This window comes from Nipponia nippon, unplaced genomic scaffold (assembly GCF_047370975.1).
Source record: "Nipponia nippon isolate SJK-2023a ecotype South Korea unplaced genomic scaffold, ASM4737097v1 scaffold_3, whole genome shotgun sequence".
NCBI classification, from domain to species: Eukaryota; Metazoa; Chordata; class Aves; order Pelecaniformes; family Threskiornithidae; genus Nipponia; species Nipponia nippon.
The window spans coordinates 51,043,317-51,061,106 of record NW_028262347.1 but is presented as its reverse complement, the minus strand read 5'-3'; the positions used below and the strand labels follow the sequence as shown (position 1 = coordinate 51,061,106).

At 41.2% G+C, this 17,790-nt stretch overlaps 1 protein-coding gene across 4 annotated transcripts in view; it reads left to right on the top strand.

Moving 5' to 3' along the window:
- The window catches only part of TMCC3 (transmembrane and coiled-coil domain family 3), a 143,527-nt gene extending 130,677 nt beyond the window's left edge, over positions 1-12,850 (top strand). For all 4 annotated transcript variants that reach the window (XM_087766712.1, XM_087766713.1, XM_087766711.1 and 1 more), the window contains exons 2-4: positions 1,433-2,331; positions 3,836-3,971; positions 6,749-12,850. In XM_087766712.1, coding sequence (XP_087622838.1) covers positions 1,433-2,331; positions 3,836-3,971; positions 6,749-7,051 — 1,338 coding nt within the window. In that variant the 3' untranslated portion in view covers positions 7,052-12,850. The remainder of the gene's footprint in view (positions 1-1,432; positions 2,332-3,835; positions 3,972-6,748) is intronic.
- The last annotated feature ends 4,940 nt before the right edge of the window (positions 12,851-17,790 follow it).

Genomic DNA, 17,790 nt, shown 5'->3' with positions numbered 1-17,790 from the left:
TCTAAGACTTGTTCAATTAAAAAAAAAAAAAAGGAAGTTAGTTTTGACACTTGTGATTTTTGTCACTCTTTAAATTAGGTATCACCCTGAATATAGAATGCCATCCATGTGTATCATGTGCAAATGCTAAAATGAGATCTTATCAATAAAGTGGATTTTCTGTGAAGCATATATGACAGATGATATTAATTCATATACAATTTTTATATATTTATAAAAATTACTTACACCTCTTTTTAATAATTAGGCAAATGGTTCAATATCAATTATTTTTAACAAACTGGTAAAGTGCAGAGCTATTAGGCCACAGCACTGCTTTAATCTTTGGAATAGAGTCCAAGTCTTACAGGTCACCATTAACCAATATTCTCCAGAAGAAATTGTCAACTCCAGAACTCTTCAGTTTCCATTTTTCAAGTGACAATTTTTCTTAGAGGTTGGTGAATGTGAACTTTTATGTTTGTGCTCTGAGCAGTGCAGTAGCAAAAGAAAAAGGAAAAAAAAAAAACAACAAACAAGTACTGTAATCCTCAGTAATAAAGGGATAAGAATATAAAGTAAGAGTAGAGATGATCTTATCCCTGAAGTGGTCACATACAGATCCGATTTTATGGCTGTATTACCCCCTCTGTGTTTGTAACCTGTCATGATAGACTCAGGGTGAGAATAGTTCTCCTGATCAATCTGTGCATGATGCATGTCATTAACTGTAGGATACCATGTCTGGTTCCTGAGGCTGTGTTTTAACGGGAATACAGGAATACTGGAGAGAATTTCCAGGAGGGCCACCAAAACTGTGCAAGGATGAGAAAACAAACCTTACAGCAATGCTTAATGATGTTTTTATGTTTTTAATCAAGGAAAAGATTGAATGGTGATTACTGGACATGTATGTGCGCATAGGTCTTGCCGCAAAATCTTCAGTATTATAGACAATAATAAATACTGTAGTTGAAAATCAAGCTTTTAACATAGGATGTAGGGCATTTTGAAGCAAAGAGTAGTTAAAGCATTTCACAAATGCATCTGTAAAAGACACTTTAATACAGCTTCTGCTTTGTCCCTGCAGTTGTTTTGCCTGAGCAACTGTATTAGTTCCCTTTGGTCTTAAAGCTCTGAAAACCCATTATGGCTAGAGTGTTTGTTAAGCAGTCTCTATAGATAGGATGTTATGGCAGCTTTAGTGAAACGTACCTTCTTTGTCACAGAGGCTAGCCTGAGATGCTAATAGGGATGAAGCTATTCTGGTTAGGTCATTCTTGTCTCATGCCTCCTCCGTGACTTTGACTTCATATGAGGAAATTTCTGTTTTGCTACTATAAGGTACTTCATATTGCGTACTTGTTATAATTACATGCGGAAAAGGAAACTGAAAGTTGGATTTTAAAAAAGTAAAATTCAAATTCCTTTTATCTCTTTTCTCTCTCCTCAGGTGGAAAGACATGACATGAATACCCTGAGTTTACCACTTAACATTCGCCGTGGAGGCTCTGACACCAACCTGAACTTTGATGTACCAGATGGGGTCCTAGAGTTCCACAAAGTCAAGCTCAGTGCAGATAGCTTGAAACAGAAAATCCTCAAGGTTACAGAACAAATCAAAGTTGAACAAACAGCTCGAGATGGAAACGTGGCTGAGTATTTGAAACTGGTAAACAGTGCAGACAAGCAACAGGCTGGGCGCATTAAACAAGTCTTCGAGAAAAAGAACCAGAAATCTGCCCACACCATTGCCCAGCTGCAGAAGAAATTGGAACTGTATCACAAAAAGCTCAAGGATATTGAACAAAATGGATCTTCCAAAAGTACTAAGGATACTTCCAAAGATAACTTGAAAGATATTCAGCATGGAAAGCCTCGTACCTCTGGGCATGGAACAGAGAACAGCAAGTCAGGTGTGCCAGGTGTATCCTTGACACCACCTGTCTTTGTTTTCAGCAAATCTAGAGAGTTTGCAAACCTGATCCGAAACAAATTTGGTAGTGCAGACAACATTGCTCATCTCAAAAATACCTTGGATGAATTTCGGCCAGAAACAAGTTCTCGAGCGTATGGGGGCAGTGCCACCATTGTTGCCAAACCAAAATATGTTAGTGATGATGAATGCTCAAGCGGGACCTCTGGCTCAGCAGATAGTAACGGCAATACTTCCTTTGGTCCTGCTGTGGCAAGTACCCTGGACAGCCAAGGAAAGCTTTCCATGATTTTGGAGGAACTAAGGGAAATCAAGGAGACACAATCCCAATTAGCTGATGATATTGAGAATTTAAAAGCACAATTTAAAAGAGACTATGGCTTTATTTCTCAGATGTTACAAGAGGAAAGATATAGGTATTTTTTTTTAACTGTTCTCTTGGAATGACTTTTGAATGGGTATAGAAGCTATTTGGAAAGTGTCGAAGTGGGTGTGTGCTTGTGTGAGTGATACCTCAGAAGCAAGAGGAAAAAATAATTCCAATCAATATCTGGTACCAAAATGTTCCACTCCTTCCACTAACTGAAAACACATGTAGAACATTAGTATTTCCTATCAAGTGATGTAGTAGTTCTCTGCCTTTTGGCAAAGGCTTGTCAGAAAATTCCCTCATCTGACATCTTACTGGCGTATTGTATTATGTGAATACTGCATATAGAAGATGCCAATTATTTTGTAACTGGTGGAAGAATTCTGATCTGGTGTGACTTGAAAATGCTAGTCAGTCTATGGTGTAGCAGAGTAAGCTGTAGCAGCTGTAAGCTGACTTACAGCTGATAAATATACCTTTAGTCCTGAGTACCTTGTCCAAATACTTCTCAGACACATTGCGATCTTGTGGACGCAATGTCGCTTTGTACCCTGGTGTAACACGTGGCTGTGAAATGTAATCTTAAGTGCTGTAGCACATTCATTTGTTACTTGGCAATTGATTCCTTTATCATCCACTGTGGGAAGTGAGATACATTCTACAGAGGGCTTGCACCTCCTGTACCTATATCCCATTTGTCATATTGGTTGTTAAAGTAAATGTTGATTCTTGAAGTCTTTACTATGCTAATGGACAAAAACTGAATTGCAATATTTAATGTTTCCCTTGTTTACACTTCTTGAAATACAAGGGAAGGGTGGATAGCAGGTGGTAACATGGGGGAGAGCAGAACAGAGCAAATGGCCTACTGTGCTCAGGACTTGGTTTCAGGAGAAGGCAGAGCCGCCTTTTCTGACAGCTCACTGCCGTTAAGATCTCCAGCCTCTTGCCACCATTTCCACAGCTAGACGATTTTGCCTCCATCATTTTTGTGTCGACTGCAGTGTTTGCCTGTTTGTGTGTTAAATCAAGTTATAAACTCACCAAAAAAAATTTCATTTTCTAATGGTTTAGTTGAAATGGTTTACCATGCAGAGACATGCCAGCACAGGCTGTACATGAATGGCAGGACCTTGCAGTTGTGTTTGAGAGGGGATCCAGGGAACATATTTTTCCATTCACTACTGGTGAGCTGTTAACTGGCTCAAGCTTACTTATGAAACCATATCTTCTTGTCTAAATGAAAAGTGAGAAAGGGAAAAATGTGAGTCGCATACCCTTAGCCACTGTTTATAGTTCATATAATTTGGCAATGATGTACAAATATTTGCTTTTTAACACCCACTGCCAGCATGGAACACTCAAAAAAGGCTTTCAGTTTGCTTATGGAGAGTTTCCAAAGTTTTTACCGATTTCCCTGTGTGCCTTGTAATGCCAGTCAGATGAATCCATATACACTGAGAAGTTACCTTTTAAAATATGTAATTGTTTTCATGATTTAGCATTACTTGAATAGAACGCACTAAATTTAGACCTTTTTTCCTGACAAGATACGAAAGATTGGAAGACCAGTTAAATGACCTCACTGATCTTCATCAACATGAGACAGCAAACTTGAAACAAGAGCTAGCCAGCATAGAGGAGAAAGTGGCGTATCAGGCATATGAGCGATCACGAGATGTTCAGGTACTTTTTTTTTTTTTCCCCTTATCTTAAACTTATAACATTTTGTAAAAATCTTGTACTGTAAAAGACTTGCGTCTTTCTGCATCTTTGTATATAAGGAATCTGGGGAAAGATTTAAGCGCATGTTTTGTCTTTTTTAAGATGAAACCCAGCACGTTTAATTAGGTGACAGTCTCCATTTTCTTCAATGGATTCAGAATTTTATCTGCTGGAATTGATGAGGTAGCCTAGGCAGACTTGTGCATGAAAAGCGGCCTGTTTTAATTTCTTGCACCAGAGGAGGAAGGAATTGAGTATCCTTGTCTAGTGTAAAATGACACTTTTGACAATGTCCTAACACAAACCTCTTGCTCAGACTTTTGACACTATGTAGTCATATCACTGGCAAGGTTTATTATAAATTGAGTTTAAGGTTAAAAAGTAAGAGAGCTAACTGATAAATAGACTTGTAGATTTGCCAGTTATAATTTAAGAGTTTTAATCCACGGTCACAACAGCCCCTATAATAATCAATGCTGTAGGGTGTGTTCACCTCAGTGATCAGTTGTAGTCAAGTCTGGCTTCAATCAAAAGCCAGTAGTAATTTCTACAAGTTTGTTCTGACAGCATGTAGTTACATACTTGAATATTTATATACAATATAAGCATTTCTATAACACATAACATTTCTACCCAAAGTCTGAGCAAGTGGTGAAAAATGGTGAAAACATTGTTTTGTCTTACACTGGGTTTAGATTCACTAAGAACTGAGGAACACTCAAAGGCTGTCTTCGTATTGGCTAAGATGGTAAAAAAACAAAACAAAACAAACCAACCCTGTCCTGTACACCCCTGTGCTCACAACTCTAAACACAGAGAGCGCAGGCAGCAGGACGATCACCCTGTTCCCTGATTGGTGTTAGAGTCAGGAACCCCCTGGGAAGAGAGTGGGACAGGGATGGTACTGAATCTACGCATATCGTAGGTTCCTTTGTAGGTTTAAAGAAGAGAGGTCTCTCAGGCAGGACTCCGTTCTGTGAAGACATCTTGAGGATGTAAAAACTGAATGAGACCCGAGTTGTCCAGCAGAAGGGCTGTGAAATGTTCACTTACTCGTTAGCAGAACCCTGGAGGGGTGTCAGAGACTTTTAAAACTAATTGAAGTGCTACATTGATACAGTCTTGTTTCTTTTATCTCTGTACAGTTGGGCCTGTTCAAACCTGTCTCTTTGGGTTTTGGCAAATAAGCTAAAATAGAGTAAAAGCATTTAAGTTGTGGATATTTTAAGTAACAACCTAACTTCAGAGCACTCTGTCCCTAAAGGATGGGCAGATCGGTTTTAAAACACTTGCTCAGCCTCTCAATGCAGAACTGCAGGTATCAGACTTCTGTGGGGCGACTTTCTCTAAAGCAGCACAAGATGATTTGAGAATAATTTACGGTCAGAGTGGAAGAAGGTCCAGGAAAGTTCTTTAGTGCATAGTGGAGAGCATGCGTGAACCCTAAGAGACTTTGTGCCACCCATTAAGAACGGTCTTCTGTATTATTGCTAATACCTAGAACAGTGAAAGGAAGCAGCCTTTTGTAAGGTGCTGTGCCGCCTGCTTTGCGCTGACTTTGGTGCCTGGCTGGTTACCTGGTAAGGCAGCTCAATTTGCGGAGACAATGGAGAACTGGCCCAGCCAAAGAAAGCGAGTAACTGTGCGCAGTGGTTTTGTTTCTTTGTTTTTGCATGGAGGACTGGGTTGAATCAGCTTACTGTGTCATCAGGTGAACGCCCCTGCAAGCAAAACGTTTGGAGTTTGAGAGTGGGGAAGGAAGCAGGAATGCTGGAGCATAATTTTTTCCCTTTTACACTGTGGTAAAAGGTTATGTCAAGTTGATCGATCTCATTAAATTATAGCCTTGCACCCTGTTACGTAGTGGTGCCCACGTCCCAACTCCAGCAAAAAGTGTCATTTTGGCAAGTAAGGGAGGCAGTCGGAAATTTTTCCGTGTTTCACTTTGAGAGAGGGCTTAAGTGTGGGGTTAGCGACTTAGGAACCATTTTACTCAAAGACCATTTTCAGGCCAGCCTCAAGCAGAAGAGCAAGGTCTGCTTTCTTTAGAACAAAATGTGAGGTGGAATGTATCATGTGAGAGAGAGAATCCCATAAAAGCATCAGCACAGATTTCTCCACTGCCTCCGCTGCACACTGCCCACTTGGGGTGTGGATTCATGAGCCTTCACACTGACAGAGGGAGAAGGCAATCTCTTACTGAGGCCTCCATCCCAGCACTGTACGATGGGTGGCTTTGAGAGAAAAAGCAAGGTAGACCAGGGAGGTGGCATAAACCAAATGGTACGTGTTGCAAAGTAGATTTACTTAGTATCGCAGCAAGCCTGTACTACCCTAATGTTTTCTATAGTGCATGCAAAGAAACTAACTTTGATGCTGTTTTAATGCAGGGAAAGTTGCCGTGGCAACAGCTTTCCCAGTACTTTATCTCCTCAGTATATGCAGGAAACATTATCTGTCGTGAACATTAGAGTTGTGATACTTTTTCTGAAGCATGAAAAATGTAGAAACTACATTTTGGACAGTGTTGTCAGACTTGATTATGCCTGAGCAGGCAGCGACACACATGTGCAGATAAATACGTGCGTTTATTTTTAAAAGAATTGGTGGTGCATTCAAGTTTTAGGAGTCTATAATAAATTACACTTCTAATCTAGCCGATGGATGGCTCTGCAGTTAAAACTGGAAAAGTGGTGTATGAAAGTGCAGCTGCCCTAATTCTTGTTTTCTGTCTCCAGGAAGCCTTGGAATCATGCCAGACCCGGGTTTCAAAGCTGGAGCTCCATCAGCAAGAACAGCAAGCACAGCAGTCCGAAACGGTTAATGCCAAAGTGCTCCTGGGGAAATGTATAAATGTTATCCTGGCCTTCATGACTGTCATCTTAGTGTGCGTTTCTACTATCGCAAAGTTCATTGCTCCTATGATGAAGAGCCGTTTTCATATCATTTGCACTTTTTTCGCAGTGACGCTGCTGGCAATATTTTGTAAAAACTGGGATCATATCATTTGTGCCATAGAAAGGATGATTATACCAAGATGAAGCTGCTGGTCTGGCTGCTTTCGTTTTTTGTTTGTTTGTTTGTTTTTTCCTTCCCCTCCTTGTTTTTTAAGTGCTGTATGTATACAGATTATTTTTTGTCAGTTTAAGTGTGCAGACTGGATGGAGGAGGCTACAGAGACTCTCGGACTTTAAGGTGTAAATACATAAATGCCTACTTGTTGGCGGTCAGTTGCCTGTTCAATCAGATTGTGTCTAATGGGCTGTGTCTGTGATGAACTGCTCGCTTATGTCAGTCTTCTGCCTTAATCCCACGAGTTTTCCACTGTACGAAGCCACGCCCACAAAAGATGGTATGATGCTCTGGGAGGGATCCAAGCAACTCCAAATGTCAGGTGTGCTTTTTGCTGGACTGGAGTGTAAAGAGTGTGATCAGGAGGGAGTGCACCATAATGCATATCAGCCCTGTTAGACTAATAAGTTAATTTTCTCTCTGAATCCAATTAGAATGATAAGCCAAATTATACAGTCATATGTATTATTAGTTCTTGATTCCAAATTAATGGGTATTTGTATATGGGCTTTCTAGTTTTCAGGACCAGCAAAACTCGATGCTTCTGCTAATAACCCTTTGCACAGAGAGTGTATTGTTTGTAAATTAGACCAGTGATGACTACTGACCGCAGTTAGAGGTGGTTCTGTCCTGGCACCGTTCCTTATCACACTCGGGAAACACATAAATGTGGCACAAGGCTTCCAAGGATGAACTGAATTGAATGACAAGCTCTCCAGGCCACTTGGTAAAGGAGCGGTGGGTGGGTATGTTGTTGTGCAGACCAGAGCACTCACTTGCTTCAAGCCCTGCAACCTGCAAGGGGAAAGGAGTACGCAGAAAGGCAACGTTTGGGTTAGCCTGCGTTGGCACGGAATTGTTGGGGTGCTCTAACTGAATGCGAGGCAGAGAGGTGGTGGGACTCTGGGTACAGTGGATTTCTCTTTCTTGTGTCTGATTAAGGAATGTGGAAGAAGCAGGAGGGAACAGGTCCTCAGGGGAGCAGGGAGTTAAATTTCTGTAAATACACAAACACTGTGCGAACTCTCTTGACAAACATTCCTGAAAATAATGTATTAGCATACAGTACCACTAGTAGGAGACAGGGCTAGTTTTGTTTTCTTACTGGAATTTATTTTGCTTGATTTAAGAACTGAAAAAAAAAAACCAAAACACTTCCCTGAAATCTGCTTGGCTTTCAGCCATGATGTAAAACGATCTTTAATAAAAAACAAACAAACAAACCACCACAACCAGAATTCTTCTCCACTCTCCAGTTATTTGATGTTCAGTGTTGCTTACTTTGAAAATAATTGTCAGAACAGATTTTCTTTTCAGTTGCAGTATTTGTTATGCTGGTTTTACGGGGAGGGGGGAAGGGGATTACTCGATGTGTGTATTTGTTTTTAATCAAGTGCGATAGTTGGTGTAGAAATTCAGAAAACCTTATTCTGAGCAAAGGGAGTGGGGGAGGGGAGGCAGGGGAAGAACTTTGACATTTTACCATGATTGGATTAACAGTGAATACAGTTACTTTTTGTGGCTTCAGGGACCGAAGGAAGGACAGAATTAACTGCATAAATAATGATATGACTCAGCATATAGAAAATTCAATTAAAACACTTTAATGTCATTAAAGAATTCTTTATATGTGCTACTTCTTTGAACAGAGAAATCAGGAAGGATCGTGCTGGCTCGCAGGCACGGGAAATGGATCAGATCGAGCACACCCGCGTTATCTGAACCCAGGCCTCCCTCACCTTCAGAGGAAGGTGGAGTGGAAAGCTGAGAGCGATATGCCTTTGCAAAGCCCAAACTTACCAATTGGTTTATCCCTGGCTGTGTCAGGAAGAATTATTATATAGATACATTCTTCTTTTCCTTAATGTTTTTGTTTGGTTGGTTTTTTTCTCTTTGCCTTTACCCCTGTATTCCTGGTATCCCCTGAAGGAGGAAAGACATATTGTGTTATGTATAAAACTCCTCTATCTAAATCGTTGCATGTGCTTCTGCTGCTGTTCAGTTCAGGGAGACCTTTCTTCTCCTGTCTCTTAACCCGTTTTGGCACTGGTATGCGTGCATTGCAACAGGCCTTCACCCCACCTTCCAAGTACCTGCACTTAGCCTCCTTTTACAGCCAGCTCTTAAACGGAGGAGATTCCTTCCACCAATGCAGCTCATGAACTTATCTTCATAGGAAAGTTCCTTCCACAATGTTAAAAAAAAATAAAAGGAAAAAAGAAGTAGCTCTTTCCTGGCCTTTACATCACAAGAAAGGGTTTCCCTTGGTTTATTTTTATGCCCTTTTGATGGGTCTTGGGATCCTCTTGGTTTTTTCCACTGTTTTCACATAATTTGTTCCTATCTTCATTTCTGAAAAGGCATATAATGTCTTTTTATAGTCTGTACTTTCCATTTCTTTAGCCAATGAGTGTGCTTCTATTCAGACTCCCTTCCTTTCTGAAGTCTTTTCCTAAATTCCACCACCCATTTTACTGATCAGCCCTATGGCGCTTTTATTCTCCTTATTTCCATAGGCCACAAGATTTATACATCCGTTACAAAAAAACAAGAGTCCTGGTACTGATCCTCGGAAAGCTGTGACTCTTCATGGTGGTTTCTTGCCATCTTTATTATAATCTCCATTCTTCTATTTGGTTTCCACAGCCACCTTCTGGTCTGCCCACTTGAGAAAACACTTTGTCTAGCATTTCTTTAAACAGGTTCAGAAGGGTGCATGTGCAGGAAAGAAATACCAGGTGGTAGGAATTTTTGCATAAGGAAAACTCCTTTGCCTGTTGCATGGTTATATGCTTAAAGAGAATCCTCCCGGTTCTAGTGTATATAATTAAAAATGTAATGTCAGGTAGTCCGGAGGTCAGGCAGGAAAAAGGTGAGTCATTTTTTATATAATGATGGAGGTTGGCGTGGTACGACCTGGGGCTGTGAAGGCTTCTGCTCCAAGGGCGTCCTGTTACAATCCTGGAAGATGACCTCAGTGCGAAATGAGGGTAGAACGTAAAATCAATGGGCCTACAAAAGATTGCTCGCTGTCTTGATAAAATCTGACTGGGTCCAAACTGGAAACAGAAGGGCCTTGCGTTTCCATCTTGGCTTTTTGTATCTGGCAGAGGACGGAAAAAGTTGTAAAGGCTGCATAATGTTAGTCATGCAAATTAAAACAACCCTAATTGGTAAATGGGCACAGCACTTCTCTCAGTTATTTTCCCTGCTGGATTTAAATCACTGGAGGATGTGACATGCATCAAGAAATTAAAAAAAACACGTGAAGGGCAACAGCCTGCTTTGGGGTGAAACTGCTCTAGTTTTGCACAGAGGAAGGCTGCAGCGCCAGGAGCTCTGCCAAGTGGAAGGCTACCCAAAGGGGAGGGAGGTCTCCCCCCTCCCCTCCTACCTTCGCCCTCCCATTTCTTGCTTTGTGCTGACGCTGGCGTGTGCTGCAGCCTTCCACGTGCCGTGGTCGCTCACGAGGCTGGAAGAAAAGCCTAGCAAAAGAGGTGGATGGTCCTCCACAGCTAGAGACTTCGGTGGGTGATGGAGAGGTCTCGCGAGTGCGAAGCGGGGACAAAAAGGGAGATGAGCCTTTTTCTTTTTTGCTGCCCCTAGAACTGCACTCTAGGCAGCCTCCCTGCAGAATGATGGGGCAGCTTCAGCGCAGAAAGGTTCTCCTGAGCTTTTGCCTACGGGGAACCGATACAAACAGCACCAGGATGCGGTGGTACAGGCTAGCCGGCTGTGTTTGTACCCGGGATCGAGAGCAGGCTGGTGGCTCTGCCGCTCACTAACCGGTATCGGTATCACTTCCACCGCTTAAGCTGGGATTATGGGCGTGTACGTATCTGGCCTGCAGTCAGAGCTCTGCTTGCTGTGGAAGTGTGCCTAGGCCATCCCAAACAGTTGCAAGACCTCTCTTAATGGGAGCTTGGTTCAGCTTCTCAATCAATTAACTATGTTCTGTCAGGATCCCGTGGGCTTTTATGTTCTCATGCAACGCGTTAGACGTTCCTAGTATACTCCTTACACTTACTCATCGTGAGCCTCTAAAACACTCCCACTCAACAACAAGTTGCCAGACAGTGTCTTTTCTGCTTGGTGCTGCCTGGGAGTCAATTATTTCACTTCACTTTGACAGTAGTTCTCCAACTGAAAAGCCCTTCGGTTAGTTGTTGATATCTCCTGTATAGGTTTTTGGCAGCTTTTTTGCTCAGAGGTTCCTGGAGATTTAGATTCTTGTGAAGGTTAGCACAGTTTTCCTGATTTCTCCCATTTCAGCATTCAGGTCTAAATTAGGTGTTGTATAATGGATCCCTCCGCTAGCTTCAACTACAACTCCATTATTGTTGAACATCCAATTAGTCACTGAGAGCGAACGAGACCCAGTTTAAATTCCTTCTCCTTTCTGCTTTATGTGATACGCGTTCGTGCGACTTCTCATTTTACCGTGATGCCTGCTTGTTCTGAATTCTTAGAGAAGCACTATCAAATCTGACTGCTTTTTAGTGTAATATCAAAATGCTGTGCCTCTGCTGCAGGACCATCACATACAGATCTGAGATCTGCACTACGTGAAGGATATTTAAAAGCCAACGGTTTTCTTTCAACAAATCATGACTGCTTATCTGAGGCAATTTGCTGTAGGAAAGATACGTGATCCACTGACTAGAAGTTGAAGCTAGACAAATCCGGTGTAAGCGTCAGTTCAGTTTTGTAATAATAAGGGTTACAAGCTAATTATTAGCAACTGAATAACATAAACGAGGGTGCCAACATTTGAAGTTAAATGTTGAATGCTACTGTACAATCAGTTCAGGCTTATGTTTGATACAAAGTCAACCGCATAATCACAGGTAGTGCTTTTTGGAGTTAAAATCAATGAACAAGAAATTATTTGGGGAAAAAAAAAACCAACCCACAGAGGCTTGTGGTTCCTTTAGGTGGTATCGAAACCAATTTTGGAGACCAAGCCCCTTTCCACTGTGGTGTACGCATTTTACTTCCGGATTCAGTGGTACAACAGAAGGTAAACACAGATTAATGTAATTAAACTTCAATTTGGATAACAGAATTTAATTACTTCTGAAAGTCCATCTAGGAATAGCAATCAGGCAAGTTTGTTCTCCTCTTTTTTAATCTAGCAAATATTTATCTGCTTTTTTCATTTACCATCATGCCAGAACATGGCCTTTACTTAATTATATTGCTCCCCTTTAAAATGGAAGAGGTTATAAAAGGCTTGTTTTCAGGTAAAGTTTGAATGGTCTCTCTGATGCTGAGTAGAATCCATCAGAAAGAATCAGACAATTTTACATTACAGCAGTGAAAGACTAAGAAAAGTTTAATTTTAGTTAATGGAATCGCTTATGTTCCTTGAAAAAGCAAACCGAGCAAACTGAGATGACGCTGTATATAAAGACTGCATGAGGACTAGTCAAACTGTCTTGTACGGTCGATTTGCTGTATGTTTAGCGTATTAAGTTGTACTGTTGTTGGGAAGTTTTGCACAAAGCCGCCTGTCCTTTTTACCCAGGGAACCTGGGTCTGGTAGTATCGAGGTGTACCAAAAATTGTCTGGTTTTCTTGACTAAAGTTAATTGTCTCAGTGTGTGATCACCAGTGTTTCTCATACCATTTTCATTTTGTGCAGCGCTGCGGAAAGATGCAACTACGAAAATGTAATTTTTGTATATTTTGTTGTGTAGTTATGACTGCCTCTAAGGTGCCATTAACATTTTTTAAAATAAAAGTATTTACATTTATTTGATGATGAACATTGTTTCTTAAACTTAATGTCTGATCACTCAAACCCCTATCAGTTTTTCTTTGTAACAAAGTTATGACAGTGACAAAGTTGTTCAACTGAGCATAAGCCCTAGCTTTAAAATACTGATGAAACTGAGCATTCCACTCTGCTGCAGTTTTGACCAAAACTGGTAATTTGAATTTTATTTACAGCTATGACATGGCAAAACTGCCAACATCAAATGAGGTATCGTCATTGTTCTTCTCCAGAGCTTGTGTGAACATGCTATGCAAACGTGATGCTATTGCGCCAAGCGGTTGGACTTGCTTTGAATTATATTTTTTTGGAAACTGAATTAGAAACCTAAGCTGAATTTTTACATTATTGTCAGAAATCTTGGTCACATGTGCCAAAAATGTAATACTGACGTGCCTAACAGGTAACATAGCTGACATAAAGCAAAACATTTGCATTTATTTTTCACAAAACAGGCCTTGTCAGCTGGCACCGGCATCCATTGGGAATACTATTCTTATACCAAGACCGGAGCAGAAACAGCGCGGTGACAGCGTGTTGCTTTGCGCTCATGCCGTACTTCCTCTTTCCTCCGATTCGGGGAAACGGCATACAGCGGCTCCCATGTCACCTGCAGACTTTCCAAGGTCTTGTCACACTACGTTTCACGTGGGTGCCTGGAACTCAGTCTGTATTCAGGCCAACTCCATTCGCAAACAGCCGGTTCCTCCCCAGCTGCTGATAACTTCTGCTGGCTTCGGGCGTGGGCTGAACAACCCCCGCTAACACACTGGCAAACCAGATGTAAAAAAAGGCACCTCATCAGTTCCCTCAGTTGTTCATGACTCTGGCTTTGACGAGTGCATAACACGCCCTGGTAACTGTTTTAGCACCCAAAAATAGAAAGGCAGAGAGGAAAATACAACGCTGCTGTTTAACTTGGCACAGAAAGAGAAGTGTCACTCGTAGGCAAGTAGTGGTCACTCTACAGTGTTAGCAGTCCCGGGATGAGACAAATAACCCTTACCAGCAGTTTACACTGAAAATACTTCATGTTGGCGCCCCCCAGTACCTCAGAGAACCGAAATTGTATGAATGTGCCAGACACCATCTGAAGGCACCCAAGACTTCATCTGCTGCTACGCTGCAGCTCATTTTGCAACACCAAAACTGCTTTGAGCTAGCTAGTTCAGACACTGTTAGCAGTGCAGTTTACACTTAGTGGTAAATGCTTCCATTCATTGCTCTACTCGTGCTACTGTGGAAGAGTACAGCGGTCAAACGGCAGGTTCTGCCTCCCATGGCAACGAGCACAGGGTGGATGTAATTGAAAGAAGAAATTTCCACACCGTATCCTCCTCAGTTCATGTTTGGACTGTGGACTCGGGTGACAACTCATGAGTTCTGTGAAGTTACCTAGCAGATCGATGCTGTGTTACCTTGTATGTGCAGCCTGCCAGACTCAGACAGAAGTACGGCAGAGAGGCTGAACTCCCCTGCCTTAGGACAAGCTTGAAGCTGGCCCGTGCCAAGCTGCTGAAAGAAGCATCGACACGCTTTTGACAGAAACTTTAGGAACTGAGCTTGCATTTGATGTAGTTGTGATCCCTTCAGTTGGTGAGTGTGCCATTCTACCCGTCTGCGTCTGCAAATTTGGGAAAACTCCTCTTTAGTTAGTGTGGCTACAATGGAGTCCATCTAATGGAAATACAGGCACAGCCCAGACTGAAGCCTGTAATATATGAGAACGATATACAGAAATGTGAAATCTCCTTGTAGCCCAATAAATTCCCTCTGTATTTTTCTGTTGAATACCATTTTAGTAAGTTGGTACTGGTCTGGGAAACATCCTTTTCCCCCATAGCCACGTGGTTAAAGGGGAAGGACGGAGAAGATCAGTGTTTATCAGCAGAAGATACTCTATGTACACGCCGAACAGAAAAGTAACAAGCACAACACCTGTGTGATCAGCAGTCCCATACAACGCATTTGCCTGAGTAATGGCTTCACAAACTGCCTCGTGCTTTAAATCGACTAATGTCCTATGTGCTAAAAATTACATTCCGGCCCCGCTGGGCTCAACAGTAAAAACACCTCTGAGTTTAACCAGGAAAGGCTCTTATCACAGCACTACGGCATTTAAAAGCATTTTCTGATTTTGCAATGCCAAAAATATTGTTTTTCTCAGGCAATCTGCATACAACAATGCACGGTTTGAACTCTCCACCACAAATAGCGCACTACTCGGTCACAGTCGCCTCTGCCCCAACCGTGTAAGACGATGATGCTATTGGGACATTCATGCTCTGCTGACTCAGGGGCTGAACAGAGATTGTGCTCCCAACACTAATTCCCCACTTGGCCTCTGTCCTGCTAGGCTGGATTCAGGTCAAGGTGATATAAACTAAGCCTAGATTAAACTACAGGTATGACCAGCAGCATGTGTGCATAACAGCAAAACCCTTCTCTAAAGATATGCCACTGGGCTACAGGAGCTTGAGGATTTGTCTAATCTAGCAACTATTTTCAGCTTGCTCAGCTGAGGCAGCGAGGAAGTCTAAAGGAGCTTTCGATCTCATCAAGACATTTTCTGACCATACTTACACAGTATTTTCCTCTAAAGAGTGTATCTATCTGCAAAATGCATTGAAATCTTTTCCTGGGCTTCTCTACATATTTTACAGCTCTTTGTATGTTCCTCTCTCTGTGTGAGGATGAACCTTGCTGCTCTGTGAAATGCTAATCTACCCAGAACTAATATAAGATGACATTTAAAGAGACATAAATAATCTCTAATACTGTCAACCAAAAACCTTGAGGTCTCTAAATGAAATCTCTTTACTTTTACTTGAGCCTCACGGTGAATTTAAATAGTGTACCTTAAAGGGACTTTACTTTTTTGTAAAATAAGCTACTGAGATCTGTAGCTGCATAAATTTCTATTTCTACAAAAAACCTGTGTTGTGGAAGATGTTTCAAAAAGGGGAATTTGCCACTGTTGGAATAATCCAACATATTATAAAGGTATTATACCTGCTTCCTTTAGGTACTGACTTAATTAGAAGAGTAAGACTGACATAAACAAAGAGAAAACAAACAAACCAACCATCCAACCCCAATATGTGCTTCTCCTCAACAGATGACTTCTTTTCATATTTACTTCTCGCTCATTTTTTTTTCCCATTTGTCTTGTAGTATTTATAGTCTTCATTTTCTAGCTGTTTCTCCCTCTTGCTCTCTAGGCTTATCTCTTGATTGACTCTCTTCTCTCTCTGCTGTGTCCATAAGCCCCACGCACCTGCTCCTTATTCCTCCTTCCTTCAGCCATCTCCTCCTTGTGCCCTTGAACTCCATCTTGTCTTTTGCTTTTCCTCTCTCTTTCCTTCTACTCTACAAGATTCCCGGGTCAAGCCCACCCGAGTCTCTACAGCAGCTCTATTTTCAAAGCAAGCAGAGGCAGGAGCAGGTTTTCAGCACCGCTTCTCGCATTGCTGGGAGATAGGGAGAGAGTCGGTCACTGTGACAAAGAGCATCATTACCGCCCATACTTCAAAAATGCTACCTATCAGGTGATTAACTAGAATTACCTGACTCAGTGGGCCTTGGAGGGAAGCAAGTACCATTTTTTTATCCATGTGAAAAACACGGAGGCAAAAATAAAGCAACACGATTTCCACCGTCTTGAGTCAACCTCTTAGAACAAGATTCCACATTGGAAACGATTCCACAAAAATGGCACCATTATTCAAAAGATTAGCTGGCAAGAGACACCCAACCCCCTCTGTTAATTTTAGTTACATAAATAATTTCAGATTTTGTCATTTTTTTGCTATGCCCCCCGCAGAGCTCACACTGAGTGACCTAGATTCTTGATGTCATGTTTCTCATGTAAATTATTTGTTTTCCAATAGATTATAGCTGTGTAATCTTGATGTGAACAGACACTAATAGAACCAAAGAAAGAATCTGGGCCACGCTATCATTCCTGTTAATGAAGCTGTACAAGGGAGAAAGACTTCTGTTTGACCTTAGTTAGCATTAATATTTGTAGAGCTGATAGTGAAAAAAATAATTTAAAACCGAGCAAATTTGATACAGAAATCTCTTAAGAGAGTCAGACATGCAACGTCATAATACTTTTTTAAAAGATTTTTTGCATTGTAAAGCCGTGTAGAACTACGGCTTTTTTTTTTTTTTTTCCTTCATCAAAATCTGTTTTGCATCAAAATTAAATTTTAGTTCGTTTTGGAGGGTGAACTTTTAAGTTGTTGTAATGTTACTTATTTCAGTATAGGTATACATTGGTATAGATTGAATACTGCTGATACTTCACTTCTACTATTGCAAAGGTATTGACCACAAGCACAACAGGCATGTAAAACTGTACAGCAACATCAGTCCACACAGTCAGACTTCCAGCGAAGTACTAAACTCCTGTCATTGTAGCTATGGAAGTGACTGTAATATCCATTGGACACCTTCTTATTAACTAAGCTTACAACCACCTCTAGGGGAGCTAACTGTAATTGTAATCTCTGGATCTGTATAAAACTACTGGCAAATTTAACATTTGGCTTTATTTCTCTTTTTCCTTGGGGACGTGTGCGTGTCATCAGTAATACCCACCTTCTAATATACTAATTGAAGCCAATTTTAATCCTTATTAAAGGATTGTTAATCTTATTAGGGGACTGTCAATACCCGTCTGGATGATCAATCTCTCGCTTTAGTCAAAGAGATTTTAGAGAGAAATTGAGAAAGTTTACCAGAAGATCATGTTTACAGCATTTCAACTGCTCTTACAAGCTGATTTCTGTCAGAAAACAGGGATCATTGCCAGGAACGCCCAGAATATATTTTCCTTTGTACATAGCTATGTAAGCCTCACTGTTCGGCCTGGTATTAGCAACCGGACAATAGCTACTTAGTCCCGCTGAATACAAAACATAATGC